The 23,013-nt window shown below is 42.9% G+C and overlaps 3 protein-coding genes across 6 annotated transcripts in view; 1 reads left to right on the forward strand and 2 right to left on the reverse strand.

Annotated features, from left to right (window-relative positions):
* wnk4a (WNK lysine deficient protein kinase 4a) overlaps window positions 1–10,946 on the forward strand; it is a 47,399-nt gene extending 36,453 nt beyond the window's left edge. The window contains exons 10-20 of the mRNA XM_036541444.1: window positions 60–195; window positions 498–614; window positions 1,505–1,678; window positions 4,042–4,096; window positions 4,402–4,557; window positions 5,907–6,769; window positions 6,972–7,065; window positions 7,831–8,461; window positions 8,808–9,013; window positions 9,173–9,267; window positions 10,534–10,946. Coding sequence (XP_036397337.1) covers window positions 60–195; window positions 498–614; window positions 1,505–1,678; window positions 4,042–4,096; window positions 4,402–4,557; window positions 5,907–6,769; window positions 6,972–7,065; window positions 7,831–8,461; window positions 8,808–9,013; window positions 9,173–9,267; window positions 10,534–10,536 — 2,530 coding nt within the window. The 3' untranslated portion in view covers window positions 10,537–10,946. The remainder of the gene's footprint in view (window positions 1–59; window positions 196–497; window positions 615–1,504; window positions 1,679–4,041; window positions 4,097–4,401; window positions 4,558–5,906; window positions 6,770–6,971; window positions 7,066–7,830; window positions 8,462–8,807; window positions 9,014–9,172; window positions 9,268–10,533) is intronic.
* A 3,286-nt stretch (window positions 10,947–14,232) lies between these two features.
* LOC118788538 (cytochrome c oxidase assembly factor 3 homolog, mitochondrial) lies at window positions 14,233–15,529 on the reverse strand. The gene is made up of 2 exons (XM_036544568.1): window positions 15,278–15,529; window positions 14,233–14,845 (listed from the first exon to the last, which is right to left on the reverse strand). Exons 1-2 carry the CDS (start codon window positions 15,474–15,476, stop codon window positions 14,742–14,744), a joined length of 303 nt encoding a protein of 100 aa, XP_036400461.1. The 5' UTR covers window positions 15,477–15,529; the 3' UTR covers window positions 14,233–14,741.
* Window positions 15,530–18,608: 3,079 nt separating this feature from the next.
* LOC118777866 (rho GTPase-activating protein 27-like) overlaps window positions 18,609–23,013 on the reverse strand; it is a 30,538-nt gene continuing 26,133 nt past the window's right edge. For 3 of the 4 annotated variants that reach the window (XM_036529100.1, XM_036529109.1, XM_036529091.1), the window contains 7 exons: window positions 22,213–22,291; window positions 21,551–21,676; window positions 21,268–21,366; window positions 20,853–20,930; window positions 19,622–19,753; window positions 19,329–19,434; window positions 18,609–18,988 (listed from right to left, as the gene is read on the reverse strand). In XM_036529100.1, coding sequence (XP_036384993.1) covers window positions 18,811–18,988; window positions 19,329–19,434; window positions 19,622–19,753; window positions 20,853–20,930; window positions 21,268–21,366; window positions 21,551–21,676; window positions 22,213–22,291 — 798 coding nt within the window. In that variant the 3' untranslated portion in view covers window positions 18,609–18,810. The remainder of the gene's footprint in view (window positions 18,989–19,328; window positions 19,435–19,621; window positions 19,754–20,852; window positions 20,931–21,267; window positions 21,367–21,550; window positions 21,677–22,212; window positions 22,292–23,013) is intronic. The other variant, XM_036529118.1, reaches the window with a different exon arrangement.

A 23,013-nucleotide genomic window follows, 5' to 3' on the forward strand; every position in this document is an offset into this window, starting at 1 on the left:
TAAAATGCTATTGAATGAATTATATCAGTGTTTTAATACAAATGGGCTCATACCAACAGCTATGCCTCAGATGTGACATCAGGACTGAGTGATGGGTATGAGGGACTATCAGAGAAGAGCGTCAAATCTCCCACCAAACGGACTGCTGGAAAGCTGTTCAGGAGGAGGGCCCGCTCCCGTCTACGGATCACAGGGGTACAAAATCTGTCTATCAGTTCATCAATAATCTTAGCTCCCAGCCAAATCCATGATTCTGACTATCACAATTCCATTTTATGCACACAGCGGAAGACTTGTAGTTGTGCCCTCTCTGTTCTTGTTGTATATCTGTTTGTTTGTTCTCTGGGACATTTTATGGTCATGGTCAGCCAGTGCTCCTACACTGGAGGTCCATACAAACAACCATATGTACAGACACACACACACACACCCATGGTCCATTCCCTCAGCGCTAAAATTCTACTGTAGCACTCACCCTACTCCTCCTCTGCCCATAGCTCTCGGATAAAGTGGATAGGGTGGTGGAGTGTCAGCTGCAGACGCACAACAACAAGATGGTGACGTTCAAGTTCGACCTAGACGGAGACAATCCAGAAGACATTGCCACAGTCATGGTGAGCTCAGCCCTCTACACTCCTCCCGTCTGTGAGCTGTGTGCGGCCATTGCTATTTACAGGTTTATAAATAATATTTACATGCTGTTGTGTTGTCTTTGAGAGCAGATGAGTCCTGTAAACAGCTTTTCTTAATGGCAGATGCTCCTAACCTCTGCACCACAGATTTCATACTTCACTTCAGGAAACTATAACTTAGATATTGCCTGGGATTATGAATTGTGGTTTTCTAGAAAAGAAAATATAGCAGCACAGTTAATTTGCATTTGGTCTGTTTTTTTTTTTTTTACCACAGACAAAGAATATTGTTCTCTCAGAGTTTCTGAAGGTTGCCATAACAAATTCCACTAGGCTAGATGCAACGGCAGCGCAGAGTGATGGGGACAACTTCCTGTCACCGCGCTGCTGTTGTGTGCCACCTTTGTTCTCGGGCAACTCGCCTGGGCTGCGGTGCCTCCTGTCCCTCAGCCATGGAATACAGTGCGCTGTTGTTTGTGAGGAGGATTTTGGCAGAGCAGCGCCCAGCCTCGTAATTGCTGGGGTTTATTAGCGCAGCGTATGGGCTGAATTAAAACATGCTGACAGGGGCCATTAGCCACACCTAGCCAACATCTACTCACAGTTACCACAGCCACAATTTATGTAATAAATACTCAAATGAAGCAGGTCTTTTATGAGAATATTCAGTCATGTCAACGTGGTGACACAAGGTACAGTCTTCAGTACAGCAAAACATAAACATTACATAAATAAATGCATACAGTTTTCTTCATGGACTGACTGTAACTGACTCTTCTTTTTCCCTTTTTCCCTCTGTCTCTCTCCCCTCCTTCTTCTCCTTATGTTTCCTGTGTTTCCCATCTCTTTGTGCATTTCTACATGTTTTCCAGGTGCACAATGAATTCATCCTGCCCTCAGAGCGGGAAGGCTTCATCCACCGCATGGGTGACATTATCAGGCGGGCTGAGGCTCTGATGAGAAAGGAGCCCCCAGGCTTTGCTAACACGTCTGGGGGGCCCCATCTGCCTTATCTGAGTGGGGCCGGCACACTGTCCGCCTCCCAGGTCAGTTTGGGCACCAGCAGCTGATCATACACTCAAAAAAAAGGAATCTGACTCCCAAACATGTGGAGATAATGCTACCCTTTTCCATGTGTTAAATGCATGGCCAAGGGTTGAAAACTGCAGCCACATGTTTTTATACATGTTTCCTATCTCTTGAGTATTAAAAAGCAGCTTTACAAACCCTGGCTTCCTACTTGAAAAACATTGTACCACTGTTACGTTAAAGGGTGTGCCATTCTCTTTAATTCTCACGTCACAGTTGTAAATGGGGAATACAATTTATACAAAACAGTATGTAATTGTGTGGCACCAGTAGACAAATGTTGGACACGCCTACATATCACGCACTAGATTACTGTAATTGAGCAATGTTGTGAGCTTTACAGTACCCGCCTTAGCGCTCTTCTTTTTTTCATACTGGAAGAATGCCAGGTCATATTTCAGTGTGAACGTTTATGTTATTCTGGAAGTTCAGTGATGGAAAGTACATATGGTTCTGTTACAGTTCTCTCTAGTATTCTTGTACTCGAAAACATATTCATGTGCGAAGGCATGTAGAGACCTGAGGGAGCAGATAACCTGGTAAGCCTCGGAACGCAGGCCCCAGGTGTAGACGGGGATCTCGATTACCTGATACAACCTCTTCCCGCTACATTTCCTAAAATGTGAGGATTGTTACAGAAGGCATATGTCGGTGTCTTAGGGCCAGGTCATGAGGCCGCACTTTGGTGCTTCAGCACTGCAGTTACTAGGCAGGTGCTAATGTGATTGTGAATAAGTATGAAATCATTGTGGCGATTGGCTTGGAACCCAAAGACTGACAGTTAAGCTCTCAGACGGACCACTGCTGTTGTACCCTTGGTCAAGGTACCAAGCTTGAATTGTCTCAGTTGACATCCAGCTATATGAAATGATAACAACGTAAAAATCGTTAGCTTGATAAGTAACTCTGGAACGTCTGATAAGCAAATGTATGTAATGCAATGGGCAAAAAGTTTTCAATGAAATACTTGTCTGCAGGAGGATATGCAATATTGAGAGAGCCAGCATATGTGTAAATAGAATGTGGAGTAAGGGTACTGAGTGAGAGTGATGTATGGAGTGTTCAGTGTTATGTTTTGCGTAAGGCATAAAATTCCAAGAACTCACTTGGGGGACTGCTCCTTTCCGCTTCATGTATTACGCTCTAACTCCAGACTCTGGAGGCAGTCCTATGGGACTTCCTGATAGGACAGTGGTGCCCCAGGCAGACTGTTCTAGCAAAGATGAACTGTTGAGGCACTGTCTCTTTGCCAGGACAAGAACCACAGAACTGTGGAGAACACAATCTTCCCTTGCCTTTCAGTGAAAGTCACGGAGATGTCAACAAATAGGAACCAGAAAGCAGAACAATGTGTAGTTTCATGTCGAGTTGGAAACATGGACCCAACCCTCCGAACCCCCACCCCCCCACCCGTCCTCACCCAACTACCAGCACTTTGCAATCACTGCAGGCTCCAGTAGAAGTCTCTGCTGGCCCTTGCCCAGGGCCTGATTGAAACCAGGCTCCCCACCACTACCCAGAGACCCCCCGAGCCCCCACCGCTTGGCCCATACCGCTTTGTGCTGGAGACAAGCCGTAGCCTGCAGTGCCTTTACTCCCAGGCACCACAACAGGATGTAAACGAGTCAGAGGCCTAGGAATGTACCCAAAGCTGGAGAAAACTTCTTCAGTTCAATTCAGTTGAAGTCACCGCATAAGCAAACATCTGTTGTCTTCTTCTAATCCACTACCCCTCACAGATGCTGGGTGCCAGTGGCTTCATGTGTGTATTTAATTTGGTTTGCTGATGAGTCACTGTTCAAAGGGAAAGGGAACCTTTGTGGATAACAGATCAGTCCAAATCACTGTCAGTCTCCTAGCCATTCGCTATTCATTTGTGGCTGTTGATCTGCAACCACAAATATGCACACCACAAAATGATTTGTGAAAACAGTTGCACTTTACCTTTTTTTAGGTGATTTAGTAGTAGAGTTAGTTACAGATTAGAAAAGATTATGAAGGAACTAGACTTAAAGGGAGTACTGTTAACAGTGATTTTGTGATTTTTGTTACTTATACTAATGTGGAAATGACTCTAGTTTTATCACTTTTCATGAAAAGTACCATCGGACCATGGCTAACAAATTTTGTTTTTTTTTTGAGGGGGGGATTCAGTGCGAAAGGTACCAGTAAAGAAGCCTTAGGCCATTAAAACAGAGCTGAGCCTGAATTCTGTCTCCAGCAATTATGTAAATAGAAATTAATGTTACAATGATGAATAAGAGTTCTTAAGCACACCAAAGAGGAGCTTGTGTCTGATTAGTGCTGTCTTTTCTTCCAGCCCAATCTGCACAGTCATATCCTGGCACGAACTCACTCCTCCTCATCACTGCCTGGTAAGGAAAATAAAGATTGAAGTTTAGTGGCATGACCCCCCTAGCACAATGCAGTGTGGGCTGTGTGGGTCTCTGTAGCTTTTCCCATCACTGGGGAGGTGTAAGCCACCGCCCCAGCAATGGTGTTCTCTGTCTTTAGCTTCACTGTATGCATTTGAAGGAAAGGAAGTGGATTTAGGAATTCTTTCTGAAGTGAATTCTGATGAACCTGCCTGCACTGGCAAATGCTGGCAGGGGTTCAGACGTCTGTGGATCTCTGCACTCTTACTGAAAGTGACACTGGTTCTCTGTGTGTGCCCTGGCAGATTTTGACATGGCCAGCCCTAGTCCGGTGAAGCGGGGCTCGCCCCTGGCGCCAGCCGGGGACTTCTTCTTTGACGCAGACGTTACCTCACCCAGCCGGCCTATCTTGCGCTCTCAGTCCTTCCACAACACCTCCGGCACAGTGGGTGCACCTCCGGGTCAGTCCATTCCCCTCTGTTCGTGCCCCCAGCTAGGGCTCCCCAGTGGTGAGGGCGCCACAAAGGCAGCAGTTTGCAGTCCTTGGCAGTCTGTTAAAAAAACTCCTTATGCTGGGCCCACTGCCCCTCACCTCTCAGGAATATTGTCTTAGCGCTTAGCAGAGTGCCAGCTACCTTTATGGCACCTCAAAGCCCGAGTCTGTGCCTGCCCTGCTGCAGGGCCTCCTGGGTAATTACCTCACCTGAAGGGTCCTTTTCAGGTCTGAATGCTGTCACTGTGAAGCATGAGCTCCTCAGTGCCCCAGCCCTCTACAGCATCTGTTTGCCAAATAATTTCCAGAAATCCTCCTCTAAACTTACACGCAAGCAGTAAGGCAAATTGAAAGAAAATCACAGAGGGCAACGCTTAAGCGGCCATAAGAATATCCCGCCCCTGACCACTGCTGGTGTTGTCTGCTGAGTGGAACATTATGTCTTTCGCGGGGACCTTGGGGTACATGTTTGTGACTGATGTTTATGGGCTGCTACTGAAACACACTTTCCATCCGGCATTTAAATGAAAGTTGCCTTTTATTCCAACAGGAGGTGTGTTGTGTTATGACAGTGGCCCCATTGTTGAAATGTCGCATGAGCAATCGTTTGGCTTTCTGACTGTTTCTCCACTGCTGATCAAGTAACAGCTGTCAAATAACTCTGAGATTATGATACTTCTGTGAGTTGAGACTAGATACACATTTTAAATACGCACCCTCTGAATATCATTGTGCCCTGCCTCTCCGTCAGCATGTTCCCAACAGCCCTTGCCTGAGGCTTGCCATTGCCCATTTAGTATGTAATGACATCACCTCGTATTCAGGTCTGTTGTAAACAGCAGTTATATTTGTTAGCAAAGACAAAAAGTCTCTGTTTGCCATGGAAACCAGTCTTCACACTGCTCATGAGGGATTTATGTTTTAAATGTCTCATGTCATTTGGCGGTAGGAAAAAGGAATGACAGGACAATTCAAAATTGGCTTGGTGAGTGAAACAAAGCAAGAGTGACATAATTCCCTTTGTGCCGCTGTTGTTTTGAGTGAAAGCAGACCTTTCTGCGGACACATTGATGTAACTCGGCTTGTGAAGACGTAACAGATGCCCCTCTCTCAGGTTCTGACTGACTCTGTTATATAATCAATGAATTTGAGGGGTCATATAAAGAGACGTGTCTGTTTACCTTAACAACTTAACAAAGAAACTTATCAAAGTTTAGATCGGCTTAATAATGAGATGGTGGGGAATTATTTCAGCAAATCTCTAGCCATGATGTATGGTGATCCATAATTAACAAAGTGTTGTTCTTTGTGTTTCAGGGTCCCCTCACCCTTACCATCATCCCACCTCGCTTTACTCACAAGTCTCCACCCCTGACCCCATGATGCCCCTCAGTCAGCTAACCCATCTACCACAGTACCAGACAGCCCCTTACATGGCCGGCACCAGCTTCCCCTTCCCATATCCGACGTCCGCCAAGCCAGTGCTGACCCACCCGGCCCTCACTCGCATCCCCAGTAACCCCAGCTTTTCCTCCTCCAGCCCAGTCTCCCCTGGCCACCAGGGGGAGGTGTTGAGCCCGAACAGTGATGGTAGCCCCCTGTCCCCGCCTCCACAGCACCCCGGCATGTGGCCGCCCCACACCCAGCCTCTCTTCTCTTTGGCCAACGTGCTCTCCATGGCCATGAGCATGGCGCAGTCTTTCATACCTGCAACCACCCTGCCAAGCCCTTTGGCACAGAGCATTCCAGCCCTGGCCGGCTTCCACTCACCCCTGTCACCCCACATGACCCCTCCGCACAGTTATCCATCTGCCTTTGCCCCCAATTACCAAGCGGTGCCTGGGGAGTCTCCCTACCACCAGGGGGCACTGGCAGGGCAGCCAGACTTCTACATGAAGCCTGACGGCCACTCCCTGATGCAGGAGGGAGGATTCATCCTTGCACACCCAGGCCATCCAGACGTACTGCCATCAAACATGCCCTCCACCAGTATCCCAGAATCCCACCCTGAAGCTCCCCAGCAGGATGTCCTCTCAAGTTGCAGCCCTTCTCCCTTACCCCAGCCCAGTCCTCAGATGTACCATGTCCCACCTTTCACAGCTCTGTCACAGGACAGACCTGATGACATAAGCTCCCTCTCTGTGTCCTCCTCCTCACCCCCGGACAGCCCACAGAGCACGGTGAGTGCCAAACATCACAACCGAAAAGTGAACAATGTCCTCTCAGCGTTGTGGTAATGTTCTGACGACTAAGACCTCGTGAGAATATTATGTTTTGGTCTGGACTGCATAAGGTCTGTAATGCTTAATGTAAGCCTGTTTGGGGACAAACACAAATAAAGAGTGAGAAGGGAGAATAACACATTGCCATTTGTCCCTCAAGGTGTCATCACCCAGCCCAAGATCCCTGTCTCCCCCAGCAGTGTCTGAAGCCTCTGCTAATTCTACCAAGGTCAGGCTCTCTCCCATTTGTGAAGGTAAGACTGACAATCGCTGAGCTCTGTTCAAAGCTTGAAACCCCCCCCCCCCCCTCACTGAGGGCGACAGCTCTGTGAAGAAGGACGGGGGTGGCCTCTTACAAAACAAACACACACAGACAAGGCCTATTTCCATTATGTAAGTTTTATTGTGTGCACTGCATAAATAAGCCCTAAAGACTACTTTATGAATGCCAAATTTCCCTCCCTGTTATTTTGAGGGCTTTTTAATGCTGCCCACATTGTCGTTTAGCTGCAGTGTTGGAGATTTGCTGTGCCCGTAGGAGTATTGCATAACCGCATGTCTGTGTGTAATGTTCCGTCAAGTTGTGCCTGTAGGTATAAAGGCTGTTTTAAGCCGTGGGCGCTGCAGGGACATGGTCACAGCAGTCCTTTCCCATGATCCATCTCTGCCTGTGTTTATACTCGACCCTATATGCTTATCCTGTGCACAACAGACTCTGAGTGTTTACACTGCACAGGGTGTGCACGCTTCAGAGAACCTGATTTATTTACAAGTTTCCTGGTGAAATTGTATGGAAATCTGTTTGGTGTGCCACCTAGTGCCCTGTACTGGTACTTCTTAGTTTATACATATATGCTTAAATTGGGTATGTCTAAACTGACTGTCTATGGTACTAACAGTTGCATTATAAGAAGAATAAGAAGAAGAAGAAGTTCACTGTGGAAATTTTGAAACAGGATTTTCCAGCATAAGCATTTTGTCACTCTCACTCTGTCTGTTTGTTCGTTTATTTTTCCCAGTTGTCACCGAACAGAAGCCTACCGTCACAGTTGGCCGATTTCAGGTGACACCCTGCAAGGTGAGCCCACTGCCTGTCCCATCCAGCACGGCTCGATCCCCGCCATCGGTCCCAGCCCTGGCCCCTCTCTTGGCTGACCCCAGCGCATCCTCTCCAGTTGGGGAAAGTGAGACAGAGAGCAGCACGGAGGAACAGGGGGAGTCTGAGAGCAGCCTTAGCACCTCCCTCACTCTCTTCCCACCCCGCCTGCCTGATGAGGAGAGTGAATCTACCCAAGCCGGGGACAAAGAGCAGCAGGAGGACCCAAAGGAAGAGGAGGAAGAAGAGGATGAAGAAGAAGAAGAAGAAGAAGAAGAAGAAGAAGATGAGGATGGGGGAGTGTTAGAGGGAAGGAACCAGAAGCGGGAGTGCCGCCTTACCCTGATGGGCACATCAGTGGACAGCGGCCTTTCGGTGACAGCGCAGGAGCCAGAGGAGAGGCTATGGGAAGGGGGTCCAGAGAGCCCCCAGTACAGTACCCCCCTGCACCACCTGTGGATGAGCTACACCCGCAGCTCCTCCTACATGAGCAGCGATGACACAGAGAGTGAGGACGAGGACATGTGGGAGGAGCTGCAGGAGCTCCGGGAGAAGTGAGTGTTCCTTCGGCTGACTTCCACACCCAGTCACCTGCCCCCTCAGGAACACTAAATTCCATTGTTTTCCATTCAGTGACTGCCAAGTGATCTGTCAAAATTGTTTCTCTAAAGACTCTGCAAATTAACAACTCCTAACAGCGTAATTGCCCGCTATTGTTTGATAAGTTGCATAACGTTGAGAAAAATAAACACTGGCAGCCATTACTCATTTTCAATGATCGTGTATAAGTAAATGGTGTCCTGTTACAACGTCTGTGTTAGATGACCTCCTCTGTTACACCAACAATCTTCCCTCTTATTTTGCGCCTCTGCCTCTCTCCTCCTCCCTCCCCGCTGTCAGGCACCTGTCGGAGGTGCAGATGTTGCAGGCCACTCAGAAGCGGGAGATTGAAGAGCTTTATGAGAAGATAGGGAAGGTGCCTCCTCCCGGCATTGTGTCCCCAGCTGCCATGCTGTCCTGCCGCCAGAGGCGTCTGTCCAAAGGTGGGGGCTACCCCCCCTCTCGGAGGAACAGCCTGCAGAGAGTGGACATCTTGCCACCCGCAGGTAAACAAACAACCCACCTGCTTCAGTAACCGGAACCATAGCTTACCCCGTGTGCAGATTCTCAGCATATGTGCAAAGGTATGGCATGTAGTCCCAGCTGTGCTCCTGCGGAGTGCAGAGCTTTCTGTCAAGTCTGATGGAAGACTCCTCATTCCGCAGGGATCATGAGGAAGAATTCCTTCAGTGGCAGCAGCAGTGGGTCCCAGGACCGGCCCAGCAAAGGGGTGACGTTTGCACCTGACTACAGCATAATGGTGAGCATTGTACCTCCTACCCTGATACTACTGTCTGCTCAGTCCCGGTCAGCCCTCCTCTGTATGAGAAAACACATCCCCGCATATTGTGAGGGAGCCAGTCAAGAAGTTGCTGCCATTGTGCTGCTAACATTATTTAATTAACAAGATATGCTCCCTGCCTTGACCTTTCACATGCACAGATTTCTGTGATATCTGCAGATACCTACATAACGTACAAGAAACATTGTATTATGAAAGAAGCCAGATATGTCAGATGTATTGCCAGAAGTTTAAGCATATTAAATGTTTCAATAAAATTGTCTTTCACATGATGACAAATAATTGTCAGCTACTGTGTGATTTTAAGCAGTGTAATTTAGAATAGACTTTGGATTGGTAGGATTGTGTTTTTTCCAAATTCCATTTCATTAATAATTTTCATTTTTAAATTAATATTGATGTCTAGCTTTCTCATGTTTCTACATCTATTGACATTTCTATGACATTAAATAATTATTTGTTGTTGACTAAAATGACTAAACATGAGAATATTGGGGGGGGGGGGATCAAACCTGGACACAGGTGTTTAGAAAAGGAACTGGGACTTAAAAATTGAGGGCTTTAGTGGAATTAATACTTTAACAATTGTCAATTACATTTACCTTTGTCTGTTAAACCCGGGGCAAAAATAGGGCAAAATACCCTGCATTCAATAAACATTTTTTCAAGTCAGATTACTTCCATTTTAAAAGATTAGGCTACCATTCAACTAAATAGAGCCCCAATACAAGGCTATTATTTCTATTTTCTTAATCTATGTTTTTATAACATCAGTTATAAAATGTGTGCGCTATTTATAAATTGATTTTTATTCAGATATTACACGAACACTTTGGTTGGTCTGTATATACTGTTGTTTATTGTTGGAGGGTTTTTAGCTGGGTAGTCGAAATTTCATCGTAAGAAAGTCTGCCAATGTTTACATGAGTAAATTAAATCCTATCAAGCCTAAGTATATGGAATCATTACTTTCTCGTTTAAGGTTGTTCATGAGAAATTACAATGTTATATTCAAGATTACATATAGTCTTTATTTTTAGAGTGTGATGTTACTTGAGTCCTGTACCTTTAAGAACAGGCTACGCCTGGAATTAGTGTTTTTCAAGGTCATGTAGCAGTGCGGATATTAAAAGAAAGGTCAGTTTTAGACAATTACTTTTGCTTATATGTGTAACAGATGTCCTTTCATCCTGCGTGACCCTCTCCTGTCTCTGTCCTTCCCAGTGAGACATCTCTACGGAGCATGTTTCCCTGGACTACCTCAACTGAAGCGTGACTGCCGCAGCCTTCCTTGCCCTGCCTGGGGAAGTGACATCGCTGGGAGCCCCTCCCTCCCATGCCCCACAGTGCAGAGGGCAGCATACTTCCCCTCAGACAATAAGGGCACCCCCTCTTCTGGACAAACGGCTGTGGGCCAAGGGAGTTGCCACCCTGTTGGGCTCCCAGGGGACTGCAGGGGCTTCCTCTTGGCTGCTGTGTGACTCTCAAATGCACAGCTGACCTATCACAGCACAGATATTAAGCTCCATTATGGAGAGTAAAAAGACTTAAAATGTTTTCCATCTGATGCTTGTTTGTGTGAATATAATATTTGTCACCTTTTAGATGGCATTTGGTAGTCCCTCCTGAACATTTCTGCCAGCTTTCCACATTGTTTCAGTAGCTACTGTCAGCCTTGCCATGGATGAGAGATGAAGTGGTTGGATTCTACCTGTCAGTTTTACTACATGTTACTGCAGGTACTTAATTCTCATGCACTATTGAGTGTCAGTCTGGTGGATGAAACCACAGCACCCCCTGGCTGTGATGCATGTTTCTGTCCTCCACAGACCACTGGTGTTTGGATGTGTCATTTTATTTCCTCTGCAGTTCTACCTGTTTTTCACTGTTGTAACAATGCAGTCAAAACAGTATTTTTTCCAAATCAGTTAAGAGGTTGGCAGTGTTCTTTCAAAACAAACTGGGCAGTATAAGCCTTTTATTTTGATAAGTAAATTACTATTATAAATACAAAAGCTTCATATCTTACGCAATGTTGTATGCAAAACATGTACCTGTTATCTACATAAGTATTCAATTCATAGTCTTTTCTGACTGGTAAAAGCACAACAAAGGAGAACGCAGTTAAAATCCTACGATTATATACAATACTCTAAAAGTCCACAGTAGGGAGATGTTATATTCCAGAGCTAAATCTCATCGAAAATACTGACTACTAAGGATGATTAGTATTATTTATATTATTAGGTAAGCGTTGTGACTCTTAACCTTACATAATATGACATAAATACATAGATATATGAATGTAAATAAAAATAAGTATCGTATAAAAAGGCTGTAAAAAATGAAATGGTAAAATAGTTGTTCAATAGACAACATGTGTCTGGTCAAATTCACTTTTAGAATATGTACATACTGTTTTTAGACAGAGGATACATACAGAAACATTCCTGTGCGGATTTCCTGTTGTTACTCTCAAATCATTTACGCTCATTTACAAAGTAAATGGTTCATCTCCCCACTGTATTTCCAGACAATGGATGCATTTTGAAATGTTTTCAATATTAACAACAGTAACGACTCTGTTATTGGTCATCATCAGTGTGAATTTTAGGTGAGATTAAGTTCTGAAGCTGTTCATTCATGGATTTGTGGTTAGGGTTCATTGTATAATGTATGATACATAAAATGTGTATGATCACATTAGATATTTTGACCGCAAGTTGCCTTTAATGGTATGAAGCTCTCCAAAATCAGGGTTGGTTTAAACTGTGACATTTCCACTTTTCCTGTGAATGTGTATTTGTATCATCTAAAAAACAACATTATCACACAAATAGAAATAGATATTACTAAAGCAGACAGATTAACACAGGCATTACTAATACAGATAATTGAATTGCACAGTTTAATGGTTCAAATGATCTTTGCTAAGTAATGTTATGTAATTGTAGTTATAAAATGCCAAACAAATACCAATATCAGTTTGGAATTTCAGTGAGGGACACCTTATATCAGTACATGGCTGGGTCTTGAATATGTTTGATCCTGTTGTCAGACACAACTACCACTATTCAAAAAAGATTGGAAAAAAAACTCGAGCCCACTCAACAGAAATTTAACAGCTCATCATTCTGAACCAAGTTATTTTAAAAAATTGAATTTATTGAGATGGGGCTAGGAAATAAAATAAATCGAAAGTCTGCCAGCTGACAAAGTATTTAAGATACCTGTACGACATCCCATTACCTGCATATATTCTAAGTCCACATTTCACTTTATGTTGATCTACAACATCTGTTTTAATGACCAAAGCCAATGCCTAGCAAAGGCAACACACACCAGTTTGTGGCTTAGCAAATCAGAATAACCATGTAGCAGATCATGAAAAAAATATCCAAAGGAATTCTTATCATCTCCTGGAATTGTGTAACCCGCGGAGTGCACAGGCCCTGAGAATGCTTTTCCTGCCTTTACTCCATCACACACATACACCAAAGTCAGCGCAAAACAAATGAACTGGAGAAACCCCAACTGTGTGTAATGCTTTCAGAGCATCTAAAACCTGAACTGCCATTTGAAATTGTGAATGTTTGCTCTGGCACAGTAGTTTGAGCCAAAGAGGAAAGTAAGATAGAATGGGACACTGGACAACCTGTGTGTGCTTTCCGGTGCTGTACTTTGATCCAAAGAGAAAAATGGAACACACACTGGATATAATTGCATATCCACACGTTTTGGTCATGCTCTCTTCTTACTTGTTCTCACATCCCTTAAAATTGTCCAGCTGTAGCCATTTTCACAAGGCATATGTTTGTAGCTATTTGTTGGTAACCAGACCAAGAGGAGGAATAAGATTGAACTTTGAACAGAAAACAGTGACCTAGGTTTACGGGGCCCGCGACCAAAATTTAGTCATGTTGTCTGACATCACAGAAAGTCACTTGGTCCCGTTAAAAGACGTTTGCCTGCAATATTATTGCATTAATGTTTTCTCTTCTCAAATGATGGAAATCGAGCGGTTAAGCAGCTCTCAACTGAGGTATTGCACTTTTTCTGTTGTTCTGTCTACCTGCATACAGAAGCCAGGGTGTTGTCACAGGGCTGGACTCGGCGCTGATTTGACTTGGACTGGACTGTAAACAATTGGACCATTGTATCAGAAGATTGAGAATCGTAGTCAGTCAGCAATTGTAGTGGTTAGAATGGTTAGAAATGCTTGGTGGGGATAAGTGAATTCTTAGATGGGCTTGGCCCATCCAGGACTGGTTCATTGTGCATAATTAGATAACTGGTTAGACTCCTTCTTAGCAATTGGTCTGTATGCTTATGTAGCACCTTGCTTGAATATAATAGAAATTGGGGGGATGGGATAAATGCTATCCAAACTGTGAATTCATAACTATTGCCTTACTGTGTGCATATTGGCAAAGAATGTTGGATATATGTAACATTAATTTGAGATTGTATTCTTTAGAGAAACAAACAATATGTGAGACAGAAAAAAATGTGATAATTGACTTCTAACTCGTGAATGTAGGACTCTTGTCAATCATTTCGCTAGAAAGCACAAAGCTGTTGTAGTTCTGTGCTCATTCTGTGCCTTTTCCTTTATTTTTTATTGTATAACATTATTGTTGTATTGTCTCCTGAATCATATTTGTAAATAAAGGTTATTAAATTCAAAATGGTGTTTTTCTTAAGTTGCCGTATACTTTTGAGACTCAGTGCACAAATATTAAATAAATGGTCACAATGTGATTTAACATTGCATGCTGACATTTCATGTGCTGTAAAAAACAGGCTTCTTCATTTACCAGATCTATACAGCAGTTGAAAAAAACTGATAGCTTTCTTTTTAAGTCAATTTATTTTTCAAAAACTCCATATTAATGTACTTTACACAATTAACATACAGTTGGTATGGGTTTTGCATGTCAGTAATGCAGGTCATTTGGGATTATATTCAATGCAAAGCCACTGCATCTCTTAAAAAGTTAATCCACATCGTACCCAGTCGGAAGCTTCCTTAAATTTTACGTTTATACATTTTAATAGCAACATTTTGATGATCCCGAACAAATGACGAAAAGACGTGATTCAAACTATACTTTCTTACATATACTCAATCGAAGAATATGTTTAAGGGCAACCGGCATTTGAAGAAATCAGGCAAATCAGTAAGAAGTCACAGGGTTTAGTCCACTGATTTGTACTGCCCACAATCACAAAGCATTGTTTCAAAAACCATAAACAAGCTATGCTTCATGCTTTATGTTTCAGTGGACAAAAACCTGGTATTTGATCTTAAGACATTTATGAGATGTGGCGCTCCCAGCTGACAGGGGCAGGAAAGTGGCAGTCATTTTATAGTAATCTTCTCCATGTCAGTGCAACAAACAAACGACACATGGTCCAATAGAAAATTAGCATCAGTTGGCTGCTGTCTTTGGAGCCCTTGTCCTTGCGGTCTTAGCCTCCTCGTCGAGCTCGTCCATTATCCTCTCTTGTGACACTGAATAAAACGTGTAACCATCTCGGCGCACAGAGCAGTCAAGGCTACCAACTACTAAAACACGCTGGCGAATTTTCGTCTTGTGTAAATAATGCTAGCTAGCTATCCCCTGGTTACCCGTGCTTGTTACTCTGGTTATTGGGGGATAATCTAACAATTTTAGGCGAACTTGGCATTCGGTAGATAGTCATGCTAGTTTGCGAACAAGTAACATTACGAAATCCACCTGCCACCTGCTTATTAGCTACTGTCCACGTTTGTATAGTAGTGTTTATTCGACATTTCCTTGCTAACTCGAGCTAATGTGGGAGAGAATGAATCAGCTAAAGACAGATAATGAATGATACATACGAGCAATTACGGACTGCTGTATACTTGAAAATACAACTGCCACTTAGCCATTTAGCTACAAGGAGTTAGCATTATGAAACCATTTGAACTTGAAAAGGATACAGATTCCCATCACAAGTGCCCCGATAGCCAGGCCAGTTGCGACATTGCGGCCCCGAAGTTTCTGTGTTTTCCTCTTCCACTGCTCAAGCTCCACTCTCCTGATGAACTGAATTTGTTGTTCGGATAGAGGCTCCTTCGTCGGATCAATTCTCTTCGCGAAAGCTGCCTCTGACTCTCCTTTCACCTCCTTGTCTGCCATCTTTGATGCGAAAGAGTGGTTAGAGGACTGTGGAGAACATACGGAAGTATGACTTCAACGACCTATCAGAACCGCGCATACTATAATGTCAATACGCGTGTGCAATCATACATCTTTTGATGACGGAAGAAATACGTCATTAGGGGAAACAAGGGGACAGTTGGGACGACACCACGTGATAGGGTTAAGTGAGGTCACACAGGCTTTTCCGGCTAATACAACACACAACAAAAATTACATACGGTGGAATGTAATAACAACAAAAAAAACAAAAAACATTCAAGCCAGGTAAAGAGACTATCTTGGTCCTAATTAAAGGAGAGGTAGAGGCAATAGAGTTTCCAGTAATGATGTCAGATTTCCACCAACTGCAAGGCTGAAGGGGAAGCTACTATAAACACCATGCAACTGATAAAACATGCTGAGTAATTTCAGTAAGCTTCAAAAGTGTTTTCAAGCATTTGTTGAAGCAATTACAGCAATGCACATCAGCCCCTAGATTTAAATGAAACTCAGCAGTAAGTGCTGCAACATTGCATTCAATCCTACTGAAAAACTTGAAACAAGGGAAGGGGTATTGTATACAGAAGACTTTGTGACCAGAGAATGTGTGGTTAGTGTTGTCAGTTCCTTCTGAGGTCACCAGGATGTGGTCCGTTTGCAGACCTTCTCCACTTCATTCAAATGCAGAGAAACACATGACACACCCCTGGACCAATGTGCCGTTTGAGTGATCCTAATTTTGTACGGCTATTTTGCAAAAATAGAATTAAAAAATCAAGGCTGTGAAAGACAAATTAAATTTTTAATGTCATAGTTTGTACTCAAGTGAACGTGGCCTAGCATGAAATCGGAGACCCTGCACCATCTTTAAAAAGTTTCACTTGGACTTTGTTGTCAGTTTTCATACCACATATCCTCCTTTTCCCATCTAGCCCCACCTGGTCATTCCTCTTCACTCTTGTCTTGTCACCCCTTTACTCTTCTTCATCCTCCACCCACCTTTCTCCTTCTCTGCCCTCCTTCTCCTTTCTCCCACTCTGCTTCTTCTTTCTCTTCTCTAATCCAACAATGGGGTTTTTTCCTGGCCTTTTCTTGTACGCTTTTGAAACTCCTTGATCCTTGATCCTTGATCCCCTTTCTCTCCTCTCACAACCCATGCTGCTGCTCATCCCACCTGGTGTGGGTGGACAATCAGTTAAGCATGTAATTAACAAAGGCTTGTATAGGTAAACACGCATTCCCCTCCATTGAAAGTGAATGAGGTGAAAGATGTGAAAAGCAAGCACACACACACAAACAGAAATACACATTCATACACTAAAAACAGGAAGGAAAATGTTTGTGTTGAAGATTGTGTATTGATAATCACCATTTTCTTCTCCTGAAAGTTACTCTTTCCTCACCCCCTAATGCTCCCTGTCCAATACTCCCTCTCCTCCTTTTCAAAGTTCCACTGTCCTCCCTCTCATGATGTTTCACTGCTTTCCTCTCTGTATGCTTTTGAAACTAAATTCATAAATATTAAACACTGTCCTGTAAAACGGAATACTGTCATTCCAGATAGAATTAACAATAAAGAAAGGCATTATTTTGGGGTGTAATCTTTGCAAGATGTTTGTGATTCATGAAAAATATGTTTAAAATCATGAGCTATCATTACAATTGAACAATCATGTAATTAATTAGAAATGGCAACTGATAAATAAATGGCAACTGACAGCACTGATAAATAAAAGTAATTAAGGTTTTAAATAACACATCATATTGTAATGTTATACAAGTCAATTTAATTTAAACAGTCAATGTTGTTTAAGTTAAATTAATTATACAGTATGGTACTGGCCAATCTTTGAGAAGGATTGAATAATAATAATAATAATAATAATAATAATAATAATAATAATACATAGACAAAAAAAGGTTTAAACCATTCTTCCCTTCCTTGTACACACGTATCCTCATAGACAATGGACAATAAAAGGCTTAGTAAGCAATACAAAACCCAGTAACGCACCTGTTCACAGTTATTTTATTAAAAGGACAAAGTGTGCATTTTCAGTAATTTACATGGCTCTTTTTAAGTACAGCGGCAAAACCCATGTTACCATCCTGTACTTGTTTTCACTTATGCTCTTTTCATAAAACATTAATGCTAACAAAGTAAAAGAAAAAAAAACTGTACAGCTATGCTCAGCTTTTCTTTAACGTTTAATAAGTATGTTATGAATAGATTACAACATGATATTATCCCAGTCTGAAACATAGGCAATGCAACAAGGAGCCACATTACTGTACATTGCTCTTGTTGAAAGTTCAAATAATTCTACAAGCAAGTCCTTCCCTTTCACATTGCTGTGGTGGTAATATTTCATTTGTACATCCCTTTCTATATATAGGTAACTGAATTTTCAAGTGAATCATTACAATATATAGACATTATATACACCTTTTGAACTGTACAGGAGCTTCTATATACAGCAGCTTTAAATCCATATTTTAATAACTGTCACGTAACTGAAAGCACTCTTCAAAAATTATTTCTAGAAAAGTTGCAATGGATGACTATTCTTTTTAGCGGTGGTGAGATATGCCAGATTAGATTTCCATTATTTCTGGCATGGATCATGCCTCCCAGACCAAAGTTCACTTGTGACAATTCATTCATGATCGTGTTCAATCAAATCAAGCAAATGTGGGGTGGGTTTGTCAATTGGCCCTTAAGTGCGGAAGGGATTTGGGCTGAAACTGGCGAACACTGCAGCAGAACCAAGTCAAACATACCGCACAGCAGGGAGCATGTGGTGACAGCAGGTCGTGGGAAACACCACTAACTGTCTACTGAAATATGACCTTGTTTGTTACAGCTCAGTGGAAAGCACTGTCAGTAGTGGTGGAATGACAACTACAAACGGAAAAGACTATTTTCATCAATGCTGAATTGTTCTGTAACAAATCTGAAGTAGCATGCTAAGTCCCCCTCAATAGGGCGTGAATATGAGATTTGAGAAGTTGAGGTACAGGTAAATATAGAGGCACAAGAATGAGTTGCACCAGTGACTATGGCAAGGAACAGGGAATCCACACACACACACACACACACACACACACACACACACACACAAACACACACAAACACACACACACATGCACAGATATATAATAACATAATAGACATATATTTCCCATGTTAACATGGGACAAATAGCATCGCTTCGGCCTTGCTGTGCAGTGCCCGAACCCATCTGCAGCGCATGGTGTCCTGGTTGCTCCTGTTGCTCCTGTTGCTCTCTCACTTCACATGGCTCATGTCCTCTGCTGGAGAACCACTTGTTCAACCAGGGTAGAAGATGTGCTCATACTCATTGAGGACGAACTCAACGATCTGGTTCTGGAAAACCATGTGCATGGTGATGTTGGCTGACTCCGTCTCAGGCCTGAGTAGCGTCGGGCCAAAGACGATGGCAATGTTCTGCACTGACATGCGATTCTCCTCCCCATACTCGATCACACTAAGAAAGGAAACGGGAAGTGCAAAAGAGAGGGAATAAGCAACAAAAAGTTGCAGGGGGGACCTTATGATGACAGCAGTGTAAACTGGTGGTGCAGACACAGATATATAGTAATAATAATACGCTAGGCTCCGTTTAACTGAGTGGGTTGTTTTCTCATCAATCACAAAGGACAAGCATCAAAAAGATGGCCCATATGTTAACCTGTTGAGCATATGTTCAGTTCTGGATTGTCAACGTTCTTTTCGAAATGAGCTGTTATCAAGTCTTGTGGGATGATGACCAATATAAAAAGGCAACTTTCTACACTGAGAGATTGTCATAGTAGTGCGGTACTGACTTGCGCAGGTGTCTGAAGAGGAGCTCCATGGTGTCGTGGTTGGGCTCAGGGAGAGACTTCACCAGCGCACGCATATATGCCACCTTCTGGTTGTAATCATTCATATCTAGAGCCAGAAGAAAAAAGGATTCATGTGAATTATGCTTAAAATGTCTCAAAATGGTGACCTATCAGAGCAGCAAATATTCAACACATAGTCGATTTTAATACAATGCCCGCATGCAGTCACAGGTGCTTGTGTGGTGGATCTCATATGCTGCTGATAATGAGTGTGATGAAGGGGAATCACTCACTAATGGCTGTAATGAAGCTGCTGAAGTGACTGTAGGGGAAAAGTGGCTCAGGAAGCTCTCTGAAGAAGAGCTTCAACGCTCCCGTGATGACATGGACGTCCTCCCACTGTCCGTCCTCCAGGTCCAGCTCCTCTGAGGGACAAAAGGAAACCCTGGCACTGAGGAGCAGTTGATGCGATAATTTTGTCTCAGGCAGGATGCAAGCTGTTATCAATAAGTCGCTAAATGTATGCATTTAACGCAATAACTCATAGAAAAATACACACACAGAATTCATGAACAAGTTTTGTTTTGCAATAAGCATAACAAAATTTGTTCAGTAAGGAAATAGACTTAAACAGGCCAAATCCAAACAAATCAAGGCCTCTTAAAAATTTCATGTTAATCCATTCGAAATGGGAATATGTATACGTTTTTGTTACATTTGTTACGAAAATATTCTGTATGAATACAAAAAGTTTTCGTCTTTCTCTAATGCAAAAAAAAAAAGTACAGACGAGAGTTCTTCATATGAGCCATGTCATGACTAGCTAGCAGCTAACCAACCACTTGAGTTTTTTGTTTCAATAAACTGCAATGCCGCAGTGCTGGGAGAAATGTCATCACAACTGACACGAAAATAGCCCATTCTTCAAAAAATATGAAGGGAATTACGCATGAAAAGAAAAGGGCACAGAGCAAGTGATACTGCTTAGATTCCTGTACACAAATCCATGCCTGTCAGATGCCTTTGTTGTCACCAAATTAGAACAAACTGCAGTGCAGATGGATACCTTAGGGGCAAAAGTGATTATGGCCTGAAAACATGCAGATGTGAATCTTGAAAAAAAAAACAAAAAGGGACATTTATTGCTTGCAAGTGTAAGGGGTTATTTAGCAAGGACTCCTCTTCTCAGAATAGTGTTAACCACTAGCAACCCAACTTCCTACAATTATTTTTAGCACATTTGAAAAGATACATGCAATTTCTGTTTAATTTTCCCCCCTCACATTGCCTACCTGTATTCTGAATGTTCAAGACTTCAAAGGGTTCTCTTTCTAAGTGGCATCTGTGACAAAATGCCTCATTTCTAAACTATTAGATAGCAGCATATCATGTGTCATGGACAAAAGCCTGTTTCTTGAAATCATGAAGCCTGCATTCACAAACACATCACAGCATCCAAAATGTTCACAAACTAGAGCTTCAGAATGAAACCATATTCTCTGCTGATAGGGGAATCACCCTTACCGTGATCTGCCTTGTAGCGCAGTTTTTGAATGACAGCAAGGTTGCCACTGACGCGGTAGATCCCGTCGATATCTAGACCTTTATAACAAAATAAGTAGAATATGTCCACTTGATGTACTTGCATAGTAATGGAGTCTGATCAAGTACTGTCCATTTCTAAACCACTGTCTATGGTATTCATTTTTATTTGTATTTCCTATGCCTTTGTCATCAGATCAGCATTTATCATTGGGCACATGAGGGTATGAAAAAAGATACAAAATAACTGCACTGAATATAGACTGTGATAGCTTTTCACATGCTTGTCACAGGTTGAAAAGACACATAAAATAGGTAGTGACAACACTTTGTTTAATTTAAAATCCTCATCTACAAGGTTCTTCCAACCCTGCCATAAAAAATCTAAGCAGCAAACCTCTTTTCTCCACTGCTTTAATGCACTTCTCCACAAAGCTGGGGACCGTGGTTTTCTCCTGGGCGCACAGTGCGAGCAGATTACAACCAAACACATTGTCTGAGGAGCAGAACCACAGAGAGCATATCACCAGTTAGCATCACTGAAAGAGCCTAGCTGGACAGAAGGGGCTAATCGACAAGCATCTAACATTCATAGTCATGTGATGCAGTGGGCAGAAAGCAGAGAGTCAAGTTCTTTGAGTGAACAAGCAGGCTATCCTGGAGGCAACAGACTGGCCCACCTCTGATGTAGCCCTTCTCCTTGACGGACTGCAGCGTGGGGCGTTTCTGGAGGAACTTGAGGAGCTTGGTGCGCACCTTCTTCTGGTCCATGTCCACACTGGAGCCCGACACGCTCATCCTGGTGGCTGGTGGGGACAGAGAGGTGCAAGGGTACGATAAATGCAGGGACATCTATAAGCCTGAAGTGCATGACAGCAGGCCTCACCAGGATGGCAGTGTGGCACTGTGGTCTGTGGATGGAGCTCTCATCATGTGATCCTGGAATCTCATCCCAGGCACTATGCTGATGCTCAGCCTTTTATGATGCTTGGCTCAGGCGCAGGCTAGTTATACAGTTATGACTGTGTTTGGGAATTTGGGGTATGGTAATCCACTAAAATGACAATTGGTAAAGGTAACTGATTACAAATAATGTCATCTCAGAGAACAAGACCACACTCTGCAGCTCTGGTTACAGCTGCATCTGGATTACACTGTGCCATTAATTGCCTAATTGTTCACTGATGTTAATTTTGAGAACCTGAGAACAAGAAATGAACAAGAACAAGAAAAACAGTGCTCACTCTCTCCTCCATCCCCACAGGATTCCTAAATAAATCTCATGGAGTGAAAAACAGAGGTATGTGTGTGATCTAAAGCCCATTTCCGCAGATCTACTCACCCGTCCTCTTCTTGTCCTCTGAGGCCTGTGGCTTCTCACTGCCCTCTCCTTCCTCCTCCTCAGAGTGGTGGTCTAAATCCTGGTACAAACAGAAAGCCTGGACATTTACCAATCATATGCTTTTATCCGCTGAGGCAAAATAAAATTTGCCCATTCAGAGTGGCAGCTCCTATTTGTCAAAGGATGGACATGAATGATAAACTGCACACCATACAACTTATGGCACTGTGGACATGGATCTGATCATCTGAGCAAAAGCGACGGCTAGTTTAGTTTAGACTTATCAGTCTAGTTTCACAGTACCTATTTCCTGTACCATCTAACATAAAATAATGTAATGGTTTTATTTTGCTGCTGGCCATGTTTATTGGGTTCATGACCATGTTTTCACTTTGTTCATTGAATGTTCCATGAAATGGTTCAACTAAAAGAACATGGTTAACCATTGATGTTCCTATATGTAAACAATGTATAGGACAAAATCTAGAATAAAGAGTTAAATACAGCAAGAACATATTGGACATTAAAATAAAAAAGATACACTTTCTATTTTCAACTCCAGCAGGACAAATTCGAATTGTGCCTACCAAAAGACCCAAGTTTCCAAACCTGGAGGTGGAATAAGCTCTTATCGCTTGACTTAAGATTAACAAGTGGGTGGCAGTGTAACATAGGTGGGTGGCAAGGTACTGAACCCATAAATGCCTCAGTAAATATCCAGCTGTATAAATGGATAATGTTTTAAAAAAAAAAAAAAAAAAAAAAAAAACGGTAACTGATGTAAGTCGCTCTGGATAAGAG

The sequence above is a fragment of the Megalops cyprinoides genome, chromosome 1, assembly GCF_013368585.1.
Source record: "Megalops cyprinoides isolate fMegCyp1 chromosome 1, fMegCyp1.pri, whole genome shotgun sequence".
In the NCBI taxonomy this organism is placed as follows: domain Eukaryota; kingdom Metazoa; phylum Chordata; class Actinopteri; order Elopiformes; family Megalopidae; genus Megalops; species Megalops cyprinoides.